At 46.6% G+C, this 25,116-nt stretch overlaps 1 protein-coding gene across 9 annotated transcripts in view; it reads right to left on the bottom strand.

Moving 5' to 3' along the window:
• Positions 1-6,927: 6,927 nt before the first annotated feature.
• Positions 6,928-25,116, bottom strand: part of WNK2 (WNK lysine deficient protein kinase 2) — a 117,092-nt gene continuing 98,903 nt past the window's right edge. For 7 of the 9 annotated variants that reach the window (XR_004754009.1, XR_004754012.1, XR_004754013.1 and 4 more), the window contains 3 exons: positions 24,149-24,402; positions 13,397-15,949; positions 6,930-8,120 (listed from right to left, as the gene is read on the bottom strand). Coding sequence is in view for 2 of the 9 variants with exons in the window: in XM_035337348.1 (XP_035193239.1) it covers positions 8,092-8,120; positions 15,838-15,949; positions 24,149-24,402 (395 nt within the window). In the remaining 7 variants the exon portion in view is untranslated. Of the gene's footprint in view, positions 8,121-13,396; positions 15,950-24,148; positions 24,403-25,116 lie in introns of all 9 variants that reach the window. The other 2 variants (XM_035337348.1, XM_035337349.1) reach the window with 2 other exon arrangements.

The following is a 25,116-nucleotide window of genomic DNA, read 5'->3' as shown; positions in this document are numbered from 1 at the left end:
TACCGGGCACCTGCCACCTCTGCGCTTTGAATTGAGCTCTCGACCTCGGCAGCGTCCCTCTGGGAACCGGGATACCCAGAGGCAGATTTGGGCGCAGCCCATCAGAGATGCAGGTTTGGACCGCAGCACCACCAGAGCTCTCACTTGGCCTGTGGTGCCCAGGAGGACCTTGGTGTCCCGCAGCACCCACCCAGGGCAGCAGAGCCCAGCACCTACTGGCCCTGGTCCCCAGGGTCTCCTTGCATATTGGGACAAGCCAGTCAGTGCCCACATTCCCAGCACAGCTGAACCGTGAGGCAGGAAGCATCTCCCACTGGGCACAGAGGAGGAGGAGTGCTGGGAGGAGGGAGGGCTGACCCCACACAGCACTGTGCGCCTGGAACAAGGTGCCAGAGAGAGTGCATCATTGTGGGAGAAACCCGGTGAACACCAAGACAGCTAATTTTAGCAGGAAATAGGTTTCCATTTTGCTTCAATTTATCCTTAAATTCCCCCTTGCCCATAGCACACAAGGATGACTGCCAAGGGCAGAGCGGCAGCTGATCAGTAAACAGGGTGCCAATCCGGGACACTGAATCTTCTGAACCGTTCCCTGACAAAGGCGAATGCCAGCGCGACTGTTCCCGTCTCACGCAGAGACCATTGGGTTCCTCTTGTTGCTCTCTGGGCTTGCAAATAGATTCTGTGCTTATATCAAGCTTTAAAAAAAAAGACGAGTGCGAGCGACCCTCTCACCGCCAAGGAGGACATTTTGCTTGTGGCTGCCCCCAGCACCCCCAGGCATGTTTGGGGAGAGCTCTTGGGGGGGGCCCCCCCCCAATATTTGCTACGAGTTTTACACAGCAAAGCATGAACTCAGAACCTAAACATTTTGATTGGGTTTCTGCCACAAGCAAAGCAGCGATAAGGAATGTGGCTTGGTTGAAACACGCTGGCTCCCAGCTCTGGCGTTGCTGCTCTCTGAGCAAAGGCTTTCCAGAGACCCTCACAGCTTTGGGGGGACGCTTCTGGGTGATTTCATGACCAGTGGACTTCCCCAGCCTTCAGACACTAAACTCACGCGAGGAGCTGAAGCATAGTCGGGTTTCTGATGTTTGGAAGGACGGCAGAAACAGTCCATCTGATACCGAGTATTGCTAAAACAAGGCTCAGAGAAGAGGCTGCTGCTTGCAGTTTACTTAATTAGTTTATACACTGAAACTATGAATAAAAGGGCTGTGCAATTGCTTTGGCTTTAGTAGTAGCCCCGCAACCATGACAACGGTGAAGCATTACTGAATCACCATGACAAAGAGCTGGGGAGAAGACTGCTGCTGCAGAAAAGCTAACTTGGGCCAATCAGAAATCGTGCTTGCATGGAAAAATACATCCTACAGTAGTTGGTGCACTTTAATGCTCAGTTTTTAAGTGTCACATAAAAATAAATACCAGGGAATGGGTTTGGGGCAGCTCACACGAATCCATGATGGTTCACTTTGATCACAATCTTAACTGCTGGGTAATGACAGCCTGTTTTTGTAAAGCCACGATGTTATACAGCTACTGCTACTTCCTTAAAAACACAGAGATCTGAAAATGTATGGAGCAGCGCTGCTTCCTCTGCTGATAGCATGGGAAACTCAGTTACCATGCCTGCCATGCCAGGTGGCCCGCGTGCCTGCGTGGCCCCGGGGTTCCTGCCAGCCCCAGCCTGGGGACCTCTCCGGACAGCACCCGCTCTGCTCTGGCAATTTGCTCACAAACGTGCTGCATTTCTGGCAGACGGTGCATTGCACACCATGGCCCATGGCCACAGCCCCTTGCTTGCCCCTGCCCCATCCCAGGCCCTTTGGGACGCTGCCCTCAGCAGCACCCAGGGCTCCAGTGCACGGGCATCTTGTCCTACAGCTGGTTATCTGGAAAAATGAAAAAAGAAATATATGCTTATTCCCCACCCTTCCCCATGAGTCTACACCCTCCTGATGAACAGACTCTGAAATTTTGCCCGGACCAGGTGCTCCAGCGACACGCTGCTGCTTTTGGAGAGGGCACAATGAAGGGAAGGGGAACAGCACCTGGAGGACATCTCCTGCTCTGGTGCGCTGGGCCAGGCTGCTCAAAGGCTCCACGACAGCTTTGGCAGAGGGGGGAGCATTTAAAACCCACCTCCTCAGGGTCACTTGGCACAGCACTACTGAAAAACCTCAGACTCCTTCACAGAGGGTCCATCTTTCCTGCTGAAGTTTCACGTATCTCAGCGGGAACTCACCCGATACTTACCGGAGCAGCAGGGGAAAGTCTCCTGGGAAAGCACTGCACCAGCGAGGGAGCAGTGGACACAAATCAGCTTTCACAAACCATACGTCCACGCTGGACCACTGAGGACAGGCAGAGCTTCGCTGAGGCTGCTGACTCCCAGAGCCTGTGCCAGCGTTAGTGCAAGGTATGCCAGGCTTTTTTTGGAGCTGGAGAACTGAAACCATAGGAGACAACACCCAAAAATGCCTGAAGGAGGTCGGGAGCTGAGCCTGGTGGCAGGGAGGCTTTGCTGGCTGCAAGCCCCAGGTGTGAGCAAACCCTGGGCTGGGCACCTGGGGAGTCACAGCCCCGACAGGCAGCAAGTGGGGCTGGGGGCTGAGCCCGGCAGAGAAGCAGCCGGAGCAAGGGGGTTCCTGCCTGCTCTGTGCGTGCTCAGGGAAGCCAGGCTCTGCTCAGCTGCTGAAAATAAACAGCGCTGCCTGCAAAACGAGTGCCCAATCCATCTTCCTAGCAAGGAAGGCTCTGCAAGCCTGCAAACTCGGTGCTCGGGTCAGGGGAGGTAACCGAACAGAGTCCCACCACTTATTCAACAGCCACGGAGTGCCATGCCCGGGGCAGCTGCCCCTTGGGCATCGCAAAACACCGGCGGGCTCGGGGAGGGGCCTGCAGCAGTGCCCATGGGCAGAGACAGCTGATGCCAGGAGTCCTCGTGTGAGCCTGGGGACACAGCCTCTTCGTGTTCCTTAGTGCCGAACACGCTAGGTGCTGTGGGCACTTCTGAGTCGGGAGAAACTGCAGCCCTGCGGTGTTACAGAGCAACAGGTGTCAGACCCAGTGTCGTCAGGTCTCTGGAACATTTTAGGCAAGCAGGGGAGTTTCTCCTGTGTTTTTGTGTCTTTCTCTCACCTTTCTCATGCTTGCAAGCACAGCCAAGGAAGGATCATTACCCCTGGGCTGCTGCTAATTGAGCTGGAGATGGGACAGCTGCTAATAGCCACAACTCGAACTGAAAGAGCATTCAGCTTGATTTTTCAGCAACCGTATTTTCCATTGAGAAGCCATCCAGGCAGGTAATCTTTGAACAATTTTACTTGCCTCATTTTATAATAATTGGTGCTAGAAAACAGTGAAGAATAATGGCAGGAAAAATCATGATTAAAAACCCCTGTGTGCTTAGCTGTACCGGACGCACGTCCCTTTACTTCTCGTCACTGGGAAGCAGTGACTTTTCTCCTTCCACACTGCTAATTGCCATCTTCCTTTCATGCCGTCCCTCAGCAATCAACACTCACCAGAAGGTATCTGGAAACACATCCCTAGATTCTCACTGCAAGAGCAAGCACAACAGAGGCAGCAACTGACCTCACATCGGCACGAGCAGCAGGGCCAAAACCATGCTGCTGGTGGCGTGGACGGGGCAGGAGAAGGAAGGGTGGCTTCTTCCCAGCTGCTGCCACCTCCTCCCTCCCCGCTACCCCCAGCGTTACCAGACAGCACCGCCAGGTACCCGAAAACAAAGGTTTGTTCTGCCACCAATAGGCAGGCGCAGCAACGCCAAGGTTTCCGGACTGGTATTTATGCTTCTTTAAACCAATGCAAACTTCAGCTTAAAAAGGACAACGCAGCCAGGTTAAAATGAAAACTAACCCCTCCAAATGTCAGTCGGAAGGGCTGCAAGTCCCCCTGTGCTCAAAAGCACTCCTCATGTCAGCTGCTGTCAGGAGCTGACTGGAGCAGTCAACAGCCTGGCAGCTCGGACTCTCCTATGCAATTAGCAAATATTTGAGAATTATTCTGCTATGTTTGACATTTTAAACTGACTCCCAGTTTCTATAGCTATGCTAACAGCCCCTGGATTCCTCATTAAACATCTAACAGTCTCAAATATCGCCATATGCCCCCAGCATCAAATCAGCATCTCACCAAATTTATTCCTTTTTTTTTTTTTTTTTTTTTCCAGAAATTTTTCTGCTCCAAGCACTGAAGCACCAAGAAAGTAAGGAAAGAAAATAAAACATTTACATGTGTTCTTGGATCTCACAGAAACTGTATCAATCCAGAGGGGATTTGAAAAACTTTTCATCAGATTTTCCCTAAATCAGAAGCTAGTAAAATATTTTACTGCTTCAGAAGCTCCTGTTGCAGGAAGCTAAGCTGCACTTTTAACATTTGCAATTGTTTCCTTCTATTACCACAAGTATTTTATTTTATTTTGAGAAATGAAACTGTCTTTTCCCACGTGCACAGCTGTGCTGATACTCTGAGCGCTTTCACTCCTTGCTCCAACAGCAGCCAGCCCTCCTGCCCCCGGAGGCCCCAGCCTCGCGCTGCCACCCGGACCTCACCCACCTGCGCCTCTCCTCGCCCTGCCCAGCGCGGTGCTGGTACCGCTGCTGTGCTTGGCACGTCCGAGAGATGAGCCGCAGTCACCACAGCTCCCTCCCCAACATGCCGCTTTGGGACTTGCTCTGCACCTCGTGAGCAGATCTTGAAAGAATCTGACGCAAGTCTCCTCATTCTGCATGCCTCACATCTCTCCTCTATTAGATTTTGGGAAGCCTCGGTTCCCACCCCACAGCTGGGCTGTTTGGGTTTGGGACCATCGTTTGCTCCCACCTAGGCATCCACCACGCTTGCTGCAGGGACACTGGTGCAGCTGGTGCAGCCCTGCTGCCTGCTTGCGAAGGCCTTGCTGGCAGACCCAGCTGAACGCCCGAGCAGCTGATGCCGCCAGCCACCCCTCCGGGAGGATTACACGCTGATTAACCTCATGGAAAACCTCAAAGCCAAGGCCTAATGCTGAGGACATCCCCAGGGATTGTCTGAGAAGATAAAGATGCCCATACCAATAACCCAGGAAATCTTCACTGCAAATTATCCCAAGACTTCAGCTGTTTTACGAGCAGGTCTTGTAAATGACTTCCAGGAGTTCGTCTATAATTTAGCTAACAAGTTTTTTTCTGAAGTTTTGTATGCCTCTAAACCTCACAGCTACACTGTCAATAGATACATGGCAAAAAATTGCTTATTTTTTTTCTAAAACATTTGCTTTATGTTGAAAGTAATTTCAGAATACCTGGCAAGCACCAAGGAGCCCCCCTCTCCTGCGCATGGCTATGGCTGGAGCCGATGAACTGGGTTGAATTCATCGCACCCAGCGCCCACATGGAAAGATTTATTTATTTATTTATTTATTTAGGTGGCATTTTTCCAGGAGGCAGCACGGGCTGGTGTGAGCCACAGTGACCCACAGGGAGCACGGAAGAATATTTCCCAGGGATCGGCCCTGGGCAGGGGCTCGCTGGCATGTGGCAATGCCGGCGGAGCGCCCCGGGGCTCCCCCGCGAGGTGCGGGGAGCCTGACAGAGGGTGAGCTCCACAGGAAGGTTTCAGACCAGGGACATTACCAGTGCCTTGAAATATTCATGGGGACAATGCACTCAGTGAACTGCTGCAGGCGCTGCCTCGCTGTGAGTACGGGACACAGCCACCCTGTCTCAGCACTGGAGTATCAAAATCAACGTTTGTGTCAAAAAAAGGATGCCAAAAACACCTCATTCCCAATGGCCCCTCCCCAGGCACACTGAAGCAAGGACCAGAGCCGAGGGGCTCAGAACGGACTTGAGTCCCTACTAGCTCACGGCTGGAGGCAGCGGGCACCGAGCACGGTGCTTCCCCCCGCAGAGTCCTCCTCACTGGCACACAGGGAGCAGTGCGACCAGCCCTCGCACTGCTCAGGGCTTGTACTTCAAAGTGCAGTGCCAGCCTTCAGTATGTGGGCTACAGCCAAACACCGAGCCGCCTTTTGCAGAAGAGATTAACTGAAGGTAGGTGGACTTGGCAGAGGTGGGGGAAGCAAACATCCAGGGTTTGCTGCAGCTTTCACTCCTCACAGTTAACCCTGATGCTAATTCCTATACTTAATCTGAATATTCACAGATGATTTTTAAATACTTATCTGGAGATGGAGGCTCTTTGGCTTCCTGAAGTCGTGGCTGAGGCCATGTAGGAGCCCAAGGTGTTGCAGAAGGAGCAACAAGGGTCAGGCAAAGCCTCTGGCAGAGCCCTGGAAGGCAACTGGCACCCCAGGAGGTACCGCAGGGCACTGCCCTGCAGAAAGGAGCATTTAGGGAACAAAACCTCCAGGTGATGGCAGAGCACGTTCCTGCCATGATCGCTGCCACAGGGACTCGTCCCAGGGCAGCACGTCAGGGACGTGACACTGCTGTCCCCACGCAGAGCATGCTCAGCATGCTTGTGGCAGCCCAGGGAGGATGGCAGAGACCAGAGCAGCAAACGGAGGGTGCGGTGCTCAGCGGGACCCCACAGCTCCCCCCACTCACAAGGGGAACAAGTCTGGTCCCTCCTGCCAGCAGGAAAGCTGGAGGCAAGCAACATTTCAGCAACAGCCCTCACCACTTGTCTAGCTCCTTGTCACGCAGGAGATTATTTCCATTTCCTTAGACGTGGGTAGAACAGGAGGCAACACAGAAGCACAAAGCACAAACATCTATTTTGGCCCTGAGGCTTCAGCTCTGAATTTACGAGGTGTTTTAATGGTTTCTTGCTTCAGGTATCTCGAGGTCCGAGGTGCCAGCAATAGACCTAAATCCACCCATGCTCTCAGCCGAGCTCAGGAGCAGGGGAAGCTAGCAGGTCAGAGCTGAGGTGGTAAGGAAATAGTGAACAGCAGCATCAAAATAAGATTTATTATTTAGAACTCAGAGTTGGAAGAGACAGACATGGCAGATAACAACAAAACAAAATGCCAGGCTCCAGCTACGAGAAGGGACGATACAGAAAGGCTTGCGGGCAACTAGAAATTCTCATTTCTGTGGTACTAAAAACTGAGCGAACGAAACATCGCAGTCTGACACTGCCTACGGGGGGAGCCACCGAAGTTCTTGGGTGCTCAGCTGCAGGTTGGAAGAGTTTGGGGCCAAAACATAACAGCAAAAGCAGCACTCTCTCCTGCTCCTCAGGAACAGTGTGCTAAAAGCCACCTTTCTAAAGAAAAAACAGTTAAGTAGTCCTTTATAATAAATGATTACTCATGAGATTATTGCTACAAACAGGTCTGTACACCACCTCAGCCCAGGAGACAGGTGAAGCCTATCATCAGCAAATCAAGAAAAAGAAATCTCCCACCACATCATTTCAGCTTGTTGAAGGCACTTTAAAATCTTTTAAAAATTGCTCCAATTACTGACTTGTCTGCAGAAGGATTTTAGGCTTACATTTAAAATTAGAAGCAACTTGAGAACTGTATTCAACTCTGGCAAGAAAATGTGGCTGGTCTGTAAGAAAAAGAAAGGTGGGGGGAGAAAGGAAGTGACAGCACAAAGTTACTCTCCAGTGAAGTCTCTGTAGGTTTCTTTACTTGATTTAACCAGATTTAAAACAGAGCATTCTCTTTACAGAAGAACAGCTCTGACTGTGAGAAATTCATTTGGACTATCTTCTTTTAACTACAACCCAAATACATGTGCCTAGCTTATTTTTTGAAAATGACTTAAATTACAATTAACTGAGTAAAACAAAAAGTATTGGAAAGAATGCCTCCTCCTCCCTCTTCTCCAGAAGCTGCTCACAGGAACCTGGCTTACAACAGAAGGGAACGATATGGAACAAAATCCTTTTCCCCCAAAATAATTTTCCTTTATTTTTGCATAACATTTTTGTATTTCCAACTATAAATAAAAAATGATTAGAAAGAAGTTACAAAATTGTGTAGAATGGACCAGAATGGCACAGAATTTCTCACACACGACAAATCATTTCCCATCTTCCTCTTCCTCCTCCTTAGCTGCAGCGGGACCTGGCGCTTGGCACCGTAGCTGCGGGGGCCACGTGTCAGTCGCTGGCGGTCGCATTTTCAGAATCTAAAAAACAAAACGGCCACGTGAGATCACAGACCGCAGCGTGCCGAAGGCACTTCCACGAGAGCCACTTCAGGCACCGCATGAGAACAGACCCCGAAATCCTCGCACTGAGAACGCGGCAGCACAAATGCTCCTAAAGCGCCTCGCTGAGTTCTTCAGAGCGAGGTCCCCATTCGGACATGAGAGGCCACGCTGATGCCCAGGGCCCACAGCAGAAGAACCAGAAGGAAGCACAATGAGCACGAGGCTGAAGCAGCTGCAGCCCCGGGAGCCGTTGCATGCCCCACGTTTGGTGGGGAGCACCCACCAGTGCACACCTAGTGCTGACGTCCTGCACTCCATGTCACAGCAACATGCATGCTGGTTGTGGGATCTGCAGGCATGGACGCTTTGTACATGGCATACAGCTTGCTGGATTCTTCCAGAAAAGACACGGTGAGCCTTTAAGGGCAGAAGGGAATGCAAGATGCATGGGGGAGAAGCACATTATGCAAACAGACTGTTTGGCCTAGCTCGGGGGGAGGGGGGGGGGTGTTACTTGTTTATGGCTTTGCTACCATTAAATTCAATCCCAGTTTTCTCCATCCCATCTTTCTTGCTCTGCCTGTTCATAGGAAGAAGTGCTTTTACAGGAAGTAAAATTATGTCTTGGTCATCATTCTTCCACAAGGTTCTGCTCAGCAGCAGTTCTGCAGATCCACCGGAATCCACCACTGTTCTCAACAGCTGCCCACTATTAATAACCAGTCCTGGCACAGAATTTAATCCAGAAAAATGAATTAAGACAAAATTAATGATCTCCAGGTAACAGGGAAAATCCTTAAGACTGCAGTGGGACTTACTCCAGCCTACACGGCAGGTCAGCCATACAGCCAAAACCAGCGCGAGCTCTCCAGGTGCCTGTCTCTTGTTAGAAACCCTCACAGATACTCAGCCCACATCCCCAGGGACAACCTCTCCAGTTCTAATTCTGAAGGCAGCCTGAACTTTTGACCAAAACCTGAAGGAGCAACATCAACAGCTCTGAAGAGATCAGTGAATTTAGCTATGCTCAATTTTCTGTGCTGAGGAGAACCACAGAAAAAATTGCGCCTAGCATTTTGTAGCTGCTGACTAGAGAGAAGGAAATGAGCACTAAGAAATATGTTAGGTATAGCTTTTCTAATCTAATAAACAAAATCTGAATGCTGAAGAAGTTTCTACATTATTTACAAAGTAACTGAAAGCAAACAACAACACATCAGTAAATACTCTTTTGGGTTATTTTATGCCAATAACCTAAATAACATCCACTTGAGAAGGACAGGGAGCCAGTTATTTATTTTTAAATTCCCTAAGTTTTTAGGAGATGTCAGAGCTCCTGGATATCTCTGGAGAACCTCGATAGACTCCAGACCCCCCAGCACAGCAGCTCAGGGGTCTCTGGCCACATCCATCACATATCCCATAGCTCCAAGTGCGCAGCGGTGCCATGGGCGCACTCAGTGGGGCAGGCTGGGCCAGGGGCTTGGAGGAGCCTTAACAAGGAAAGGCAGAGTCTGGGGATCTGCTCCCTTCCAAGGGAAAAGAAAACAACAGGCAACTACAACAACATGCTAAATATATGCTGCAAATCCATCCAGTGGCACTACATCAAAAGAAATTAATGTGAGTTTCCCTTCCTCAGACTTCAAAAAGCCACGAGCTTGTCACAAGAATGTTACAACAGATCCTTACTCAGACTAAGTTGTCTTCTATGCATAGCTTCTCCACACTTACCAAGGAAAATCTAAAGTTTAATGAGGCTGTGCATGTAAGAGGGAAGGCTTGAATTATGCAGCCTCTAGACTTCTCCTGGGGAAGTTATTTCAAATGAGAAGTTTTATAGTCAAATATAGATCCAAGTACATACAGCAGCAGTCTTGATATTACACCGCAAGTATCACATGGGAGGAAAAAAAAAGCAGAAAGGACCACATAATTCACAAAAGTTACTGCCTACTGCTATGAGCCTGACTTCCAGATGAATCAGTTACAAGTAATCTATTTACTGACACAGCCAACGTCAGCACCACGGTACATCCAAATCCCTCTGAGCAACAAATTCTTTCATAATGCAGAATTTGTAACCTGACAGCTCCTAAAATCCTTTTCATTATCTTGCACTTCTGCAGCTTATCTACATTAATAAAAGAACAAACACAGCCAGGGCTTGAACACCCCCTTCCTGCTGCATCCGCAGGGACAGCTCCGCAGAGACCTTCGTGAAAACGCAAGTACTGCTCCAGTCAAAAACCACTGGCATGCCTAAGTCACAGCACAACTCACCTCTGCTCGATGGTTAGTTTCAGCAATAGAGACTTGAAAATAATTGTATTTACCAGGTTAATTCAGGAGAAACAACACAAGGATCAGCACAGCAGCCAGCCCGCATGAATACTCAGCTGAAGCTCAGCTCAGATCTGCACTGGTGTAAGCACAAGCCAACCAGAGCCATACACCACAAAAAAGAAAAACAAAAACAAAACAAAACAAAAAAAAACACTCATGCTGAAGGATTCAGTAAATAATAAACAACCATCGCAAGAAATTTCAAGTGATCATGTTTTTGCTGTTTTATAAATTCAATTAGCAAGACAATCATCCACAGAATCCCTTAGGTTGGAAAAGGCCTCCAAGATCATCAAGTCCAGCTATTAACCTAGCACTGCCAGGTTTACTACTAAACCACGTCCCTGAGCACCACGTTTACACCTCTTTTGAATACCCCAGGGATGGTGACTCAACCACTTCCCTGGGCAGCCTGTTCCGATGCCTCACAACTCTTTCAGTGAAGACGTTTTTCCCAATATCCAAGCTAAACCTCCCCTATTTGCTTGTGGACTCTGCAGAGATTTCGCCCCTGCTCAGCAAACACATCCCTCTCCAGCACAGCCACCCTTTTCCACAAACATCACCAGAAATCTGAGACTGGGAAAGACAGACGAGGAACCAGGAGAATGCAAGAAACCTCACTAAGGTATTAAGCACAGTCCCAAACTATTGCATTTGTAACTTCTGTCCCCAAGCCAACACTTTCAAAAACATGGAAATTCAGCTGGGGAGCCCTCAGTAGCAAACCAGAAAACAAGGCAGTTTCTGTCATAGTAGCTAACTTCTGAGAGACCCATCTTGCTCAAAAAGACTTGAAATCTTTGCCTATTTTGAGGCAGGAGGAGAAAAGCCATGTAATGAGGTCAAGTAATTTCAGAACAGAGACTTCCGATTAAAGCTCTCCAAAGCTGACTCCAAAGAATGTAGAAGAACAGATGTTTTCCCCACTCGAACAATGCCTGTAAAAAACACAGGCTAGTTGAGCAGTACCGACACAAACACGCTGAACGCTAAGCCTATGGGGCTTGCTTAGAAAAATTCAGAACGTTCTCTGAATTGCAAATACGGGGCCACAAAAAGCAACTATTGAAAAAGTCAAGTTAAACTCTAACTGACTCAAAGGTATTAGTGATTTCCTTCCACAAATATCAAATGGCAAAGCCTCCACAATTTGATTAAGAAGTTCATCTCCAGAAACATTGGCATTTAACGCTAGGCACCTAGTCCTGAACACAGATCTCTCCACGGGAGCACACAGACTGCTACACTTGGCCAGCCAACTGGCCGTTCAATTCATCATCCTGTCTTCGATAACAGTCCATGTCAAATATCTCAGAAAAAACCTGAATCTACATCAGACAGTGATGAAAGAGGAAAAAAGGGGCACTTTGCAGGTAGGTGTCAAGCAATAGCTAAATAATATTTACTCTTAAAGTTGCAGAATGAAGACCAGAGTTTATGTGTGAAAAACAAACAGTTTTTGCATCCTTCCTTTGAACAGCTGCAGTGCCAGGGAGGCTGAACCAGGGCCTGTGGCAGAAGAGCCCTGAGGCGTGCAGGTTCCCCCGCCTGCTCCCAGGCTGGGGATGCTGTGGAAAAACAGGATGCGATTCCGCAGCCAGGTACTCCATCACGATGCGCAGCAATCGGAAAGCCTAATTAAGGGCATATGGGCAAACTTAATTTGGCATCTCCTAACTACCGGGTGCGTGACTTGGCAGCTTGAAGCACTCCTCCAGTAGTTTGTGCCCCCCTCCAGCACTGCAGCACTGACCCCTCGGGTGCCTCCAGGTCAGAGTTGAGTGAAAGGAAAGGTCTCAGCCCGCGTTGTCTCTGTCTAGCACAAAAAGCAGGCTGCTGACGGCTGGCTCACACGCTGCGGCGTGCCAGGCAGCCCCGCTGCCTGAGCAAGTACCCGTACCTGCAGTGCCTACACCTTTTCCTTTCCAAAAACTTCACACAAATCACACGCATGTTGCTAAAAATAAAGTACTTGCTCACTGGTCTTATTTAAGCAGACTATATTTAAGCAGACTTCCTATAAATAGTTTAAGAAACATTTTTTGTTTCTTAAAGCACAAGGAAGACATCCAATGACAAACAGTAGTTTGGAGCAAGTTCTCCCCCCCACTCCCCCTTTTCAAGGATGCAGGCAAAGTGCTGTGGCCAGCGCCTGTGCTCACAGAAGTTGTCCCCATTTGCCACCAAGGGTCAAGGCGCCCTTCAGCACGATCAAGGATAATGCAGTGTAGCTGGAACTTAATGGTCGGAAGAGCTGAAGCCAAGGTGGCTATCAGAAAATTAAAATCACGAATATTGAAATGAAAGCATCAACCTCTGGCTGCAACACTAGCTAAAGACGCCCTAGTCAGGAATGCGGAGACTAGAAGGTTGAAAGCTTCATTTTAGAAGAGCAAACCAACACGTCCTTCTCCAAATCAAAACTGGCAGCGGGAGGCCCTGCTTGCTCACGCAGGCCGCATGCTGGGCACACACCGCACCACCGGCTCTGCGCGGGTGCTCGGCGCATGCAACGCAGCCGTCTGCCTGGGAGAGGAGAGGGAAGGGGAGGGCAGGGGAGAAGAGGACAGGAGAGGGGAGGGATGCTCCCAGCAAACTGCAGTGCAGGCCTGGCGTTTGGAAACGTGTGCAGCACGCACAGCAAAGCCGTGTGGGTTGGATGTGCAGGAACACAGAAGCAGAAATACCAAACCCCTGCCTGCACGTCCCTTCCTAATTTCTACTGCAGCCCACACCGACAGCAGCAACTGCCAGGAGCATGCATGTGGCAGACTTGTACCAGGGCCAAGTTTCATATCTGCCCTCTCTCACTTTTAAATTATGCCAAGATCAAGTTAACTGGGCTTCCCTGGTACTTTTCAGTGTAGGATGTACCCAGTCCAAACACCTCATTCACCACCTACCAAACTCTAGCATCCTCATTTGTACCGTCTGAAGATACCAGCTGCTTAAAATAACCCACGTACTGTTCTGGTCTGGCCTGCTCTGCAGCAGCAGAACACCAGAAATACCGCAGCAGCAGGGAGGTCTCAAGCAACGCAGCCTGCGAGGCGGCACTACGCCACTTCTGGTGCACACTTTCAGGTCTACAGCTGCAGGAGGTGGGACATGGCAGCTCTGGGCACAGGCTGAGGAACAGCGAAGGCATCGCATCTGCTCCTTACGCACAAGACAAAGGATAGAAGTCTGGAAAACAAACGCAGAATTACCTGGGAGAGCTGGGAATTAACACGCTTCTACGTTTCAGAAAAACACTGGGGTGTTCACACAGTTTTCAAGCACAAAATGTTTATTTTTCTTCTTTTTAATCTATACAATTTCTTGGGGCTTTTAGTGCCACTGACTTTGTCAGTATACAAGGGATGGACTATACAACAGGCAATAGCGACATAAACTGTAAGATTCAGTGCAAGCTGAAGGAAAACTGGTGTGAGAACATATTTTCCATGTTTGCTCATGAAGCATACAGACATGAATCTAAAAAACCCAAACAAATTAAAAGATACATGGTACAGAGAACAGAAATCTCTTACTACAGTAAGTATTTTGCCCAGGCAGAAGACTCTGCATAATTGTCTATAAAATTCAATTCTAACTGAATTGATGGAATAATATATTCAAAGGGTACAAACAAAATAATTTAGACAGATATAATGCTCAAAGTACAATAGAACTATACAATTCACAGCTTGGCAGCACAAGACATCTCTGCCCGTCAGCAGACAGTATAGAATGTCATTGCAGTAGAGATACAGAGCAACGCGCCTCCAAATTTGACTGCATGTTTTGTTACCTGTGCCTGTAATGATGGCCCTTAGTGCTTTCTATTAAAATGAAACTTACCATCAGCAAATCGGTTTTAGTGGTTATCTTGTGCCTTTAGACTGAGAGGTGCAGATGTAGACTCTATGCACAGTAAAATGGGCAAAAAGCAACTTGCAAACAGGAGAGAGGTGTCCATGCCACCTACAGTGCAAACTTAATCAAGATTAAAAAAAAAAAATCAAACAAAAGGTGGTGAGACTCCAAAACTGAAGCATTCATTGGTCATATACGGAAAAAAAAAAAATAGCAGCTTCACATTTTTATTCCACTTTGATGTGAATACGGTTAGCACTTCAGTGACAAAACCCCGTTCTTAACCTTGGCTGCTGAACTGAACGAAGGCAGAGCGCACGCACGTGCCGTACTTACACGGCTCTTACAGGGACCTGGGGACGTGCTCCTGTGATCGAGGTCTCACTTAGGAAACATGCATGGCTTTGTAATTTAACTGAATTATAAAAGCCCAGTAGGGGAAAGAAAACATAGTCCAATTTGGTGCTGATCTGGAAGAAAACAGTATTTGCCTGCCTGTTACGAAGGAAGTTGCCATCTACAGCAACTTCACCAGAGACTGCGTAAGGGAACGAATTGCACTGCCCGAAGGAAGCTATTACCTGTTCTTATATACATCTGACTGGGATCATCCTGTAAATGCTCCTGTCTTTAAAATGTGCATTTCACTACTCCTCGTACAAACACAAATTTCCATCAGTATCTCAAACAAATCTCACCTCACAATTTTTTTGAAAGCCTCAGTAATGAAAATTCAACCCATGAATTAAAAGTAAAGCATTTACAGCAGAATGAAACTGATGAAGAACTTCAACTGTAAACCTTTGATATCATTGCAAATAAAAAGAACTTTAACTCACAAGCAAATTGTAAATAAAATACACCTTTCAAATATTTGTATATCTCTTTCCAGCTGGAACTGAAAAGCTTATATTCAAGGCACTGTACTCCTGCAGGGTTAGTACAATTTGCTAGTCATCAATTCAAGTACATCAACTTTAAGAATTGCAAGTGTAAAACATCAGAACACAACATAATAAAGTGTCTTTAGCAATGAAATATATGCAAATATTGCCATAACAACAACCGATCTTTTGTGAAAACCCTTCACAGTGATTGCTTGATGCGGTGTATGGCTGTGTATGCTAGCAGGCCTGGCCTGGGGCCGGAGGCAGACCCACACCTCTTCCGACACGTATGGCAGCTACAGATCAAACACTCCACGTTACAACGTCGAAATCGTCGTTACCTATCGACAGGCAACAGAGCTATGTCGTTCTCATGTGCGGGCCTGGCGGGTCGGCCGCGGGCTGCTGCAGCGGCACGGGGTACATCTGCAAGCAAGTTTTGCCGAGAGCCGAGAAGCGAGCAAGGCTCTGCCCTCCTACCAGCCCCGGCCGCGCCGCCGCCCCCGACCACTGCACTCCATAAAGCGGCGTGGGGAACACTCCTCCGTATTGACAAAGAGGCATCACATAGGGCGTTACTGGGCCAGAAGGGGTAGTACCTGGCATAGGCACTGGCAGGGATGGTGAAACTCCAGGAGTTAGTGCAGCTGACATGGGGCAAGACACTGGAACAATGCACCTTTTCCCCAGTCCTGTTCTTACTGAATTAACCTACAAAAAGAAAAATAAAAAATCATGGCTATTAAGCTTCTATTTTCCTAACTGCAGGACGCAGCGCTGTCATGCACGGGGAGGACGGCTCGTTTCTGGCCCGCTGGCAGCAGCAAGTAGCTCCCACGCCTGCACTGCTCCCTCCAGCAGCAGGATCCAGCCCCGGCCCGCGGGGCCTCTTGCTGTCCGCACACACTGGTGGTGGTGATTGTTTACTTTTGGTTTTTGAAAATTAACAGCAAAGGTTGACATAGGGAGGAGGGGAAGGGTGTACTGTTGAAGGAGGCAGGAGATATCACTGAACAGGTGAGAACATAATGCCACAAAATCCGTGAAAAACCTCCACTGTCCATAGTAGCCCCATTATCCCTCCTTACTACACATATCATGCACAGAAGTAAATGAAGCAAGCCAAATGCAAAATATTAAACCAAATCTCATACTGAACTTCTTATGTCCCTTCCCAAAGCAGGTTTTCAAAAATCCAGCAAGTGCTTCTGTGGAAGGGTATTTGTGCTCCTGAACTAAGGGTGGCAAGAATGGAAAGAGATTTTCCATGGAGGTTAGATATCCATGCACTATCCAGCACTGGTGGTGGCTGCGGTCAGGTCAGGTAAATGAGCAAGGGCCCAGCAGGAGCTGACCCCGCCCCAGGGGCTGCTGGACTCAGTCCCACTATTTTGCTAAGATTCTATTAGCATTCACTTCAAATATTCTGCTTTTGCATGCGAAGCTCAAGGAAAGAGCTTTCCTCCTAAACATGGGGATGGCAGGGCTTCCTGAATTACACCCTTCATAATGTGCAATGCCACAGAAACAATAATTATACAAAATTCTGCCAAGTCTCTCTCTGGATGGGATTTACAATGCTTCCTCGCATTTTAAATTCCGCATAATTTCCAGCTCCCTGCCATGGTTCCCACCAAGCCAGCACCTATTCTTGACATAAACAATACTCTCTCAGTTTGGGAGTATCAGAATACCAAAATATTTCACGTTAAACTAATACAATGGGCATGAAGGTTAAATTTCAGAGATATGAATATATGCGTAAGACTGCCTGGAATGCTTACGCTAAGTTTCTGGTTTTAGTCTCTCGTCTCAAAAATCAAAATGGCAACGATACTCTGATTTACTGATATGGGGCATTAACCTGTGATCTAGAGCAAATTTTAGAAAAACAGAAAAATATCTAATACCCTTCATTGCTTCACCACCTCCAGTTCTAATCTGAAACTTGAATCTGATGGTGAGCAACAAGCTAAGAGAAAATGCTACTTTGGTATAATCAATGTTAAATCACTGATATATAAAAATCCACCAAAACTAACAGCAGAATCCAAAGAACAATAAACAGAGGAACTAGGTACATGTAAATTTATAAGATCTGATGACATCTTTAAGCTATTATTATAACCATGCTTTAACATCCTCAGAATGATGGTTTCCACCAAGCTGGACAGCTTTGAGTGGTTGACAAAGGATGGCTGTAAAGGTACCTAAGCAAAATATACAATTTCCTATAGGACCCATAGATTTATAATGTAGCACTGAAAATGTAAGGTGGCATTTAAAACCCTTTACAGGACATTTTGGGTCCTGTTTAAATATTATAACCGGCAACAGTTTTTTCTCAGATCTTTTCAAATGGTGAGAAATCTACTTCTATGCAATTCTTTATCCTTTCTTTCGCAGCTACATTCCTCAGTGAAGCAGCAGCTATATTTAAGATGATCTACGTGCAGCCACCAAGTGTCATCACGCTGCAAACCCAAACATTACACATACACATTAAAATCTGTTTGTGTCGTGACAAATGCATATTCACGATTTAAGGGTGCTTCCTCTACCTTCACATGCCTGAGACAAGCAAATCACACACTGTGAGAGGCAACACGACACCTAGCTCCTGCATCTTCCCCTGTGCAGAAGCCCCTTGGTCAAAACCATTTTAAAACCATGATCTTTGGACCATCCGTAGTGAATCGATACCGATGGAGGCTGAAACAACCCTTCCTCCAGCATGCCAATACTGACCAGAACATCAAGATCAGCAAGCACCGGTATGGTCCTCAAAACACACCAGGAGCTCTGTTCCCTAGCTTTAAGAAAGCCATGGAGACTGCAGTCACCTTGCTGACAACATCCAAAGCTCCCCACTTGCTTGGGTGTCCTCTCCTGGTAGCTATCATCTCGTCATTTTTGCAAGATTGCTCAGAAAGTGCAAGTTCTGGCAGCAGCAGCTGATCCCCAAGCGTGCATCAGTTACTAGGCACTATGCCACGCTACGCCCTAGTGACAACAAGGCTTCAGTTTCCACAGCATCTTCCGGGCTTTGGTGCTCTACCTGCAGCTTGAAGCTGGGTGCAAAGCGATTACTTCATACTGAAGCTATCTTGGGAATTGAAGCAGGAGGTACACTATCAGAATCCTGCACCACCTCAAGCAGCCCATGTTTAGAGGTCACTGAAAACAGATTGTTCTAACAACAGCCTGCACTCATACTTTTTTTTTTTTTTAATCCTAATTTTCCTGCAGGAAGGTGAAGTAAAAGAGGAGTTTTTCCTTCCTAATTCAACTTTGGGTGATGAAACACTAGCAATGCAGAAGGAGATTATAGGACTTGGCTAACTCCGGATGGCATTACTTCATTTGTAATAGTACAACACCATTTTACTTCTGTTTGCTCTGCTGCCTGCCTAGAGCTTTGTAACACCAGCTGACCTGGCCACAAGCAGGCTGAAGTGACAGACAGTCCCAAACTTGATGAATTTGCACAAGCAGTGCAAAATTTACACCTGTCATCACCACGTAAAGTCAATCTGTCTGCTAGAGATATTTAATAGGGATTTAAAAAATATTATTATTTTTTTTTTGGAGGAAGAAGGGGTTCATATCCTAAAAGGTATTCTATGTTGAACAGGAAAGGAAGTTTTGTTCTCTCTCTTTCCCCCTGCATCTGAATTAGCCCTTTCTACAGAAGCGATATACTTAATGAACGTACATCACCACACGAGGAGCACCTAACCCCTTCACTAAGGGGAAGGCCTTGGAAGGGGACGCACGCAGACGTGGGCATTTAGGGCTGCATCTCTGCCCGCTGCCTTCCACCTGCTCGCTCGCTGTCCCCCTGCATCAAACCCTGCCCCAAGGGCTCACACACATCCCTGCCAGCTACGAGCACCTTCGTGCTCCTGCTCCCCAGATGTCTGCTGCTTACTGCCAGTCTTCACTTGGCTGCCATTTGCTCCTGGTCCCCAAACCATACACGTTCGTTTGGAAAATAAGAATAATATACACACGAACAAGAACATACACAAGAAACATGTGAAAACGAAACACCCCCCAACTGGACAAAAGCTATGGTAGTACAGAAAAAATATCTGTTCTTTGGACTCATTGTTTCAATTCTTTGCCTTGTCATCGTGTGTCACCAAGCTCTAAAATTCCCCTTTAGCAATATTCATAGCTACAGCACAGTGAATTATAGAGCTAATAGTTAGGTATTACGTATAAACTTCACAAATATCTGTTTTTATGTTAGAACAGATGAAACCAGCTAATTCTGCTGTGAAACCATAACTATCACAACCCATTCTAAAAATGAAGGATTTAAATATTTTTTCTTTCAGCTGCATTTTGACGGCTATGAATTAGCATTACCATAGTACTTCTGCACAGCCCAACTACCACTGAAATGAAGCCGACTAACAGGCTAGTGCTGGCTGCCAGCATGAGCAGGGCAAGGATGCTAATACTTGTTTATCACCCTTTTCCAGTTTACTGAAAACCCAGAGTTATGAGGTGTTACTAAAGATTTGTGTTTGTATCCTTCCAGGCTCCTGGAAAGCTATTCAGACATTCAGAGCGAGAAAGCAGCTCTGAACAGCTTCAAGCACAGATTCATCGTTTTTTTATTATTCTTTCAATCCAATGGACATGGAAGACGCAGTAAAAGGTGTTAATAGTCCTTCTGCTCTGTTTTCACATCTGTAGCTATCTCCAGAGCACCTGCTTCGCAGGCAGCCAGCTCATTAAAACCGGGATGCACTAAATGCAAACAGATGTGCAGCTGTTACTGACAGTGCCTACACCACAGCCCACGTCACCACTGACAGAGCCGCGTGCTTCACAGACACAGCCGCGTTACGGACTCAGAGCGCGTTTACAGCTTTTTTGTTTGTTTTTCTTTAAAACCCATGTAGCCACGTCACAGTATGGGGGAAGAAAACATTTCTGCTACACCTCTTACTCCCAGGCACCCTCAGATAATACCTCTGAGCACACAATATCCAGTACTCTTTACAAGCAAAGCAGCTCACGCTCCTAGACGGCGGTAACCACAATTACCTGGAAGAAAGGACTATTTTATCATGCCTTTGACATGGATGAGCATGTGAGAAATAGCTATGTTCAGGCAGTTTGACTTTAATTTTTCCTAGTATCTCCTACTTCCTTTCAAATTACTGAAAATGAGAATCCATTCATGTTTCCATGCTCACATAAAACCTGTGAAGAGGAACATCTCAGTGCTCTTGTAACATAATTGGAAGCCTGAAGGTTCCCCCACAAGCTTCTAATATGTATCCAGATTTGCAGCCAAACTGACAGGCAATTTTTTGCTGATGGAATTGTCACTTCCACAGAAATAACACAGAATTTCAAGTCTTCCCTTGCATCCCAATTATTTTATTGCTTTCTATACTCCGACAACAAAGAGGAAGAAAACAAAACCACTAACTCTTGAGGCAGCTTATTAAACACTCCATTAATTTCTCTTCTGAGCCAATTTCCACCTTACAAAGTAGCCTTAGTTAAAAAAAAAAAAAAAAAAAGAAAAAAAAGATACCAACACCATATAGCATTCACACAGCAAACAATTTGCTGCTGTTTGTTAGAAGCATCTTTGGGGGAGGGAGGAGGAGGGAGAGAGGGACAAATCCAAAAACCAGAACACCTCAGGAAAGCTGTGATCAGTATGATATCAGGAAAGTTAGTTCTCTGTTTCTACAGTGAAAGGCCTGAAAACAGCCAAACTACCTCATGTATTGATAGCAGTGGTTGGACAGCAGGAGAGAAACAACCAACAAATGTACCCCTACCGATGTTTTGTTGCAATTTTACTTTGGCCTAGGATTGGGAAAACGAACACAGAAGAAAGGGGCATTCTGGCCCGATGCCTTCGTGGTCATCCTTTGTATAACGCAGCTCCCAGACCTGCACCCCAGGAAGATGCCCATCAGCTACATGGAGGAGCTCCGCATGGTGCTGAGTCCAGGGGCTTTCCTTAGAGCCAGAGCACTATGGGATAATTCACGTTGCTTCCACTCCTGTTTAAAAGCTCTTCAAGCTTGGACATCTTTCCTTCCCATGAACTCCACAGCATATTTCAAAACAAAGGCATGAGCACCGCCTCCTGCCCCTCATTGCCAAATGTCACACTGGACCAGAGTTCGCTTCTCCCACAACAAAACACCCAGTTTGAAGGTAGGAGGCAACCTGCTCTCCTACTTTCCTGCTGCTTTATTCAAGTGTTTAGCCACTGGCACTGCCAAAAAAAAAAAAAAAAAAAAAAAAAAAAAAAGAGCTAAGTAACACCTCATTGCCGATGTATCTAGCCTTTATTTCCAACATAAATTTTTTTTCCTTTTTTTATAACTTTCTCTGGTGGGCTGGCAATCTGTTTAGTGCTCCTCAATTCTTTTATTGCAAAGGTATTCTTGTATTTAACCAAAAGGAAAACAACAAGATGGTGTTAACAGATGGACTGAAGAAGAACAGCCTGAGCTTTATACTCTCCCTGTTAGGAAGCTATTTTTTCCTTCCTTTATGTGATTTCCTGAGTTCGTTTTGCCTTAATACCTTTTTAAGGCATGGACTCAACACTGACTTAGTGCAAGTATCACATCTCCCCGTATAACTCCTTACTTCAAGAACTGGCATTTTGGGGTCACTTGTCTGGCTGTCCAGGCTAAGTGTCCTCAGTCTCCCCCCTGCTCTTTGTGCTATTCCTCTCCTAACACTGTGAAGCATTCTCCTGCCTTCACTTCAGATCTCCTCTAGGGTGAATTTGAAAAGGCACAAACAGCAGAATGATGCTCAACTTCCAGAACAGCCCTTGTACTGTCCTAAAAGTCTTCTAAATCATATCTATGGCCTTGTTTTCTGCTTTCTCCTGAGAGGGAGGATGGATGCAGCACAGCGGCAGCTCCTGCTCCCTGCACAGGATGGTGCAATTCAGGGGGGCTCGTCTGTATCGGGAGGTCCGAAACCATCTGTGGCACGCTCTGCCATCCTCACCGCCAAAACACCCCAGCAATAGCCTTAAGCACACTAGGCTGATTTGCTATCCACCTCTTCTGCAGCCCTGCTCCCCTACTAAGCCTTGATGCATAAAATGACCCACGGCACACTGGCGCAGTGCTCGTAGTCTGCCTGAAAGCTTTCCAAGCAGCAAGTGGCAACGTGAACTGAAGAGCAGGGAATCCCAACCTTTCTAAGTTCTTTGTAAACAATCTGCGTTACTCCAGCCTCGTTCATTCCTTGGAACAACAGGCATATTCTAGAAAAGCACAGACCTTCTAAAATCAGTGCGTCAAGACACGGATGTTCCTGTTCTCTCACAGAGACATTCTGCCTTTTCCACAGGCTTGAAACAGCACACAGCAGAAGGCAAAATTAACCCTCAATTGATGTTAACAGCCCATTTAGATAAGAAAACCACTCTCTTTTCCAGAGTTGAAGCTAGGCGAAACACCCCCACCAAATACTTCAATCTATCACACTAGTCTCAGGGAAAAGAAATCAAGGTGCAAAAAAGCACCCTGAAAAGAATAAGAAGTGACTTAAAGGGATCAAAATCCTGTGCCCTCACCATCACTTTCTAAAGCACCTCCAGAAGCCTTTAATTTGTGTTTACTGACATACTCTTTGACCTGTTTTGTGAATACTAATAGGGCCTTAAGTTGCTGTTGCTACTACATCAAACACTTTTATACTGTTCTATCACTACATAGCAGGGTTATTGTCTCTCCGTTTTTTGTTCATTTATGGTCACTAGGAATTGATGTAAAATTACTTAATAAACTTACAAAAATGTTTTTTTCCTGTGAAGTCAGTGATCTACCAACTCAGAAACCAGCAGGTAGCAAGGCAGACACATCAGCAAGTCCCTGCTTCAGCAAGTTTCACCTCCTGAACAGGTGCACAGCTGCCCTGCTGCATACAAATGCCTTTTCCCTTCTACACACTGAATAGGCAATGGGTTTCTGCTCAGGTCCAGTTACCTTATTTTTCAGTTATTATTATCAGGTATTATATTCAAGCAGTCCCTCACTCGTTTTGTTTTCATTGTTTCTTTGCCCCTAAAATTATTTTCCTCTACTTTGGCTCAATTTCCACCCTTCAAAAAATGAATCCAGTCAAAGTGATTAATCAACAAACCACCCATCTGTGAGGAGGAAGGGGTCTGGAAAACCGGACCAGGGTGGGAGAGGATTGTAAATTGGGATTCATTTGCTTTTGTGCCTGCCTCCGTATCATCACACAGTCATAAAAACAAGAGCTAAACACAGACACAAACGCATGTCACAACGTTGTTTTCCTGCCACTGAAAATGAGAGGGGATGAATGGGGGCACTTCTAATTCCCATTTTATTGTAGTTTACTGTCACAGAATTTGTTTTCCTGAGGCAGAGGGCCTTAGAGATGCACAAGTTTAGCACTGCACAGTGCAGCACAAGCAAGGGTCAGAACAAAATTTGTCTGTCCCGTATCTCAGCACGGCATCCACACTACTTCTGCTAAAATAAAAGCTTGCTGCCACCAAGCCACCAGCCACCGTTCTGCCTAAGGAAGATTCACATTAAATACCAAGAAAAAGAAAATGTCAGCAATAGTAAAAACTTAACTCAAAGAGCATACGGTTAATGGTACGCGTATTGCTGTATATTTCCGTTAATGAGTAGTTTGCAATTAAAAAATATATATTTATATACACATTGCAGCCCACGTATCTCCCAATGTTATTCCAAAAGGCAAAGTTAAAAAAATCGATGTTAGTACTTAATGAAAAGAGTTGGACATTTATACGAAGCATCTATTTGATGTAATTTAGTTTATGTCCTCCTCCAAATCTGAGTTCTGCAAAGGCTTTCAGACACATAGCAAAAGGTATTTTCTTCAAGGAGTGCCACTTACTCCACAGGTCTCATTCTGTGTTTGCATGGGATTAGCCTTTGGCTCCATGTCCTGCCTTTTTTGGTTCTGCTTCAGTTGGTTTAAAGAAGGTTTTGCCTGTGCAGCTCCAACAGTTTTGCTTGTCCACTGGTCAACCAGCTTGTGCAGGTCGTCTGTGAAGGTTCCCTTCTTGTTGTTACTGTTGTTGGCCTGAACCTGCAGAGTTGATTGCGGTTGGGGCTCAGGACACGTTACAAGACTGTTTGTGGAGGATCCTGGAAAACCACACACAAAGAAAGTTGACAATGGCATCTCTGTCTCACCACTTTGCTGCTCAAACAGTTTCTCACATACTGCGATTAATCAACTGGTGGCATTTCTGACTTTGCCTTCCCCCTCCTTTCTACAGAACACCTTTGCTTAAAGAAATGGTCCAGGTCCAATGCATTCATATTTGCAATTACATTACCTTACCCGAGCCTCTAGCTGTAGTACACAAAACTTCTCTCTAGCTGAAATTAACGACCAAGAGAGAAGAAAACTCATTCCCAGTGACACTGACCTCCTAAGGCTTGCAAAGTGTCTTCATGGAAGACTACCACAAGAGTGCGAGGCAGCGTGTTACTTGCTAAAGCTGCGTGCATTTTAAAAATGAATTTACCATCTATTTTACTTGCATGGGTTTACTGTCCTCCTGGAAAAACTCAGTTACCATACAGGTTACAAGGACAGCTGGCTACTCTGCCTCAGAGGCTCTGGGAACCCGCAGCCTCTATGCGCTAGGACCAGTTTTGCTGCCGTCTTCACATTTTGGAAAAAAACATCAGGACCATGAGTGCACAGAAGAAAGAGGAGAGAGGAGGACGTAAGTGGGTGTTTGAGTTTCTGACACAAAAATACACATACAGAACTTCTGGGATAGGTTAAGAGCAGACAGGAAGAGTATTGACAGAGCTTTAATGTTATAGGCTCACATTTTTTTTCTGTTT

The sequence above is a fragment of the Oxyura jamaicensis genome, chromosome 12 (assembly GCF_011077185.1).
Source record: "Oxyura jamaicensis isolate SHBP4307 breed ruddy duck chromosome 12, BPBGC_Ojam_1.0, whole genome shotgun sequence".
Taxonomy (NCBI): Eukaryota; Metazoa; Chordata; class Aves; order Anseriformes; family Anatidae; genus Oxyura; species Oxyura jamaicensis.
The sequence above is the reverse complement of the archived record's forward strand: the minus strand, read 5'-3'. Positions and strand labels throughout refer to the sequence as shown.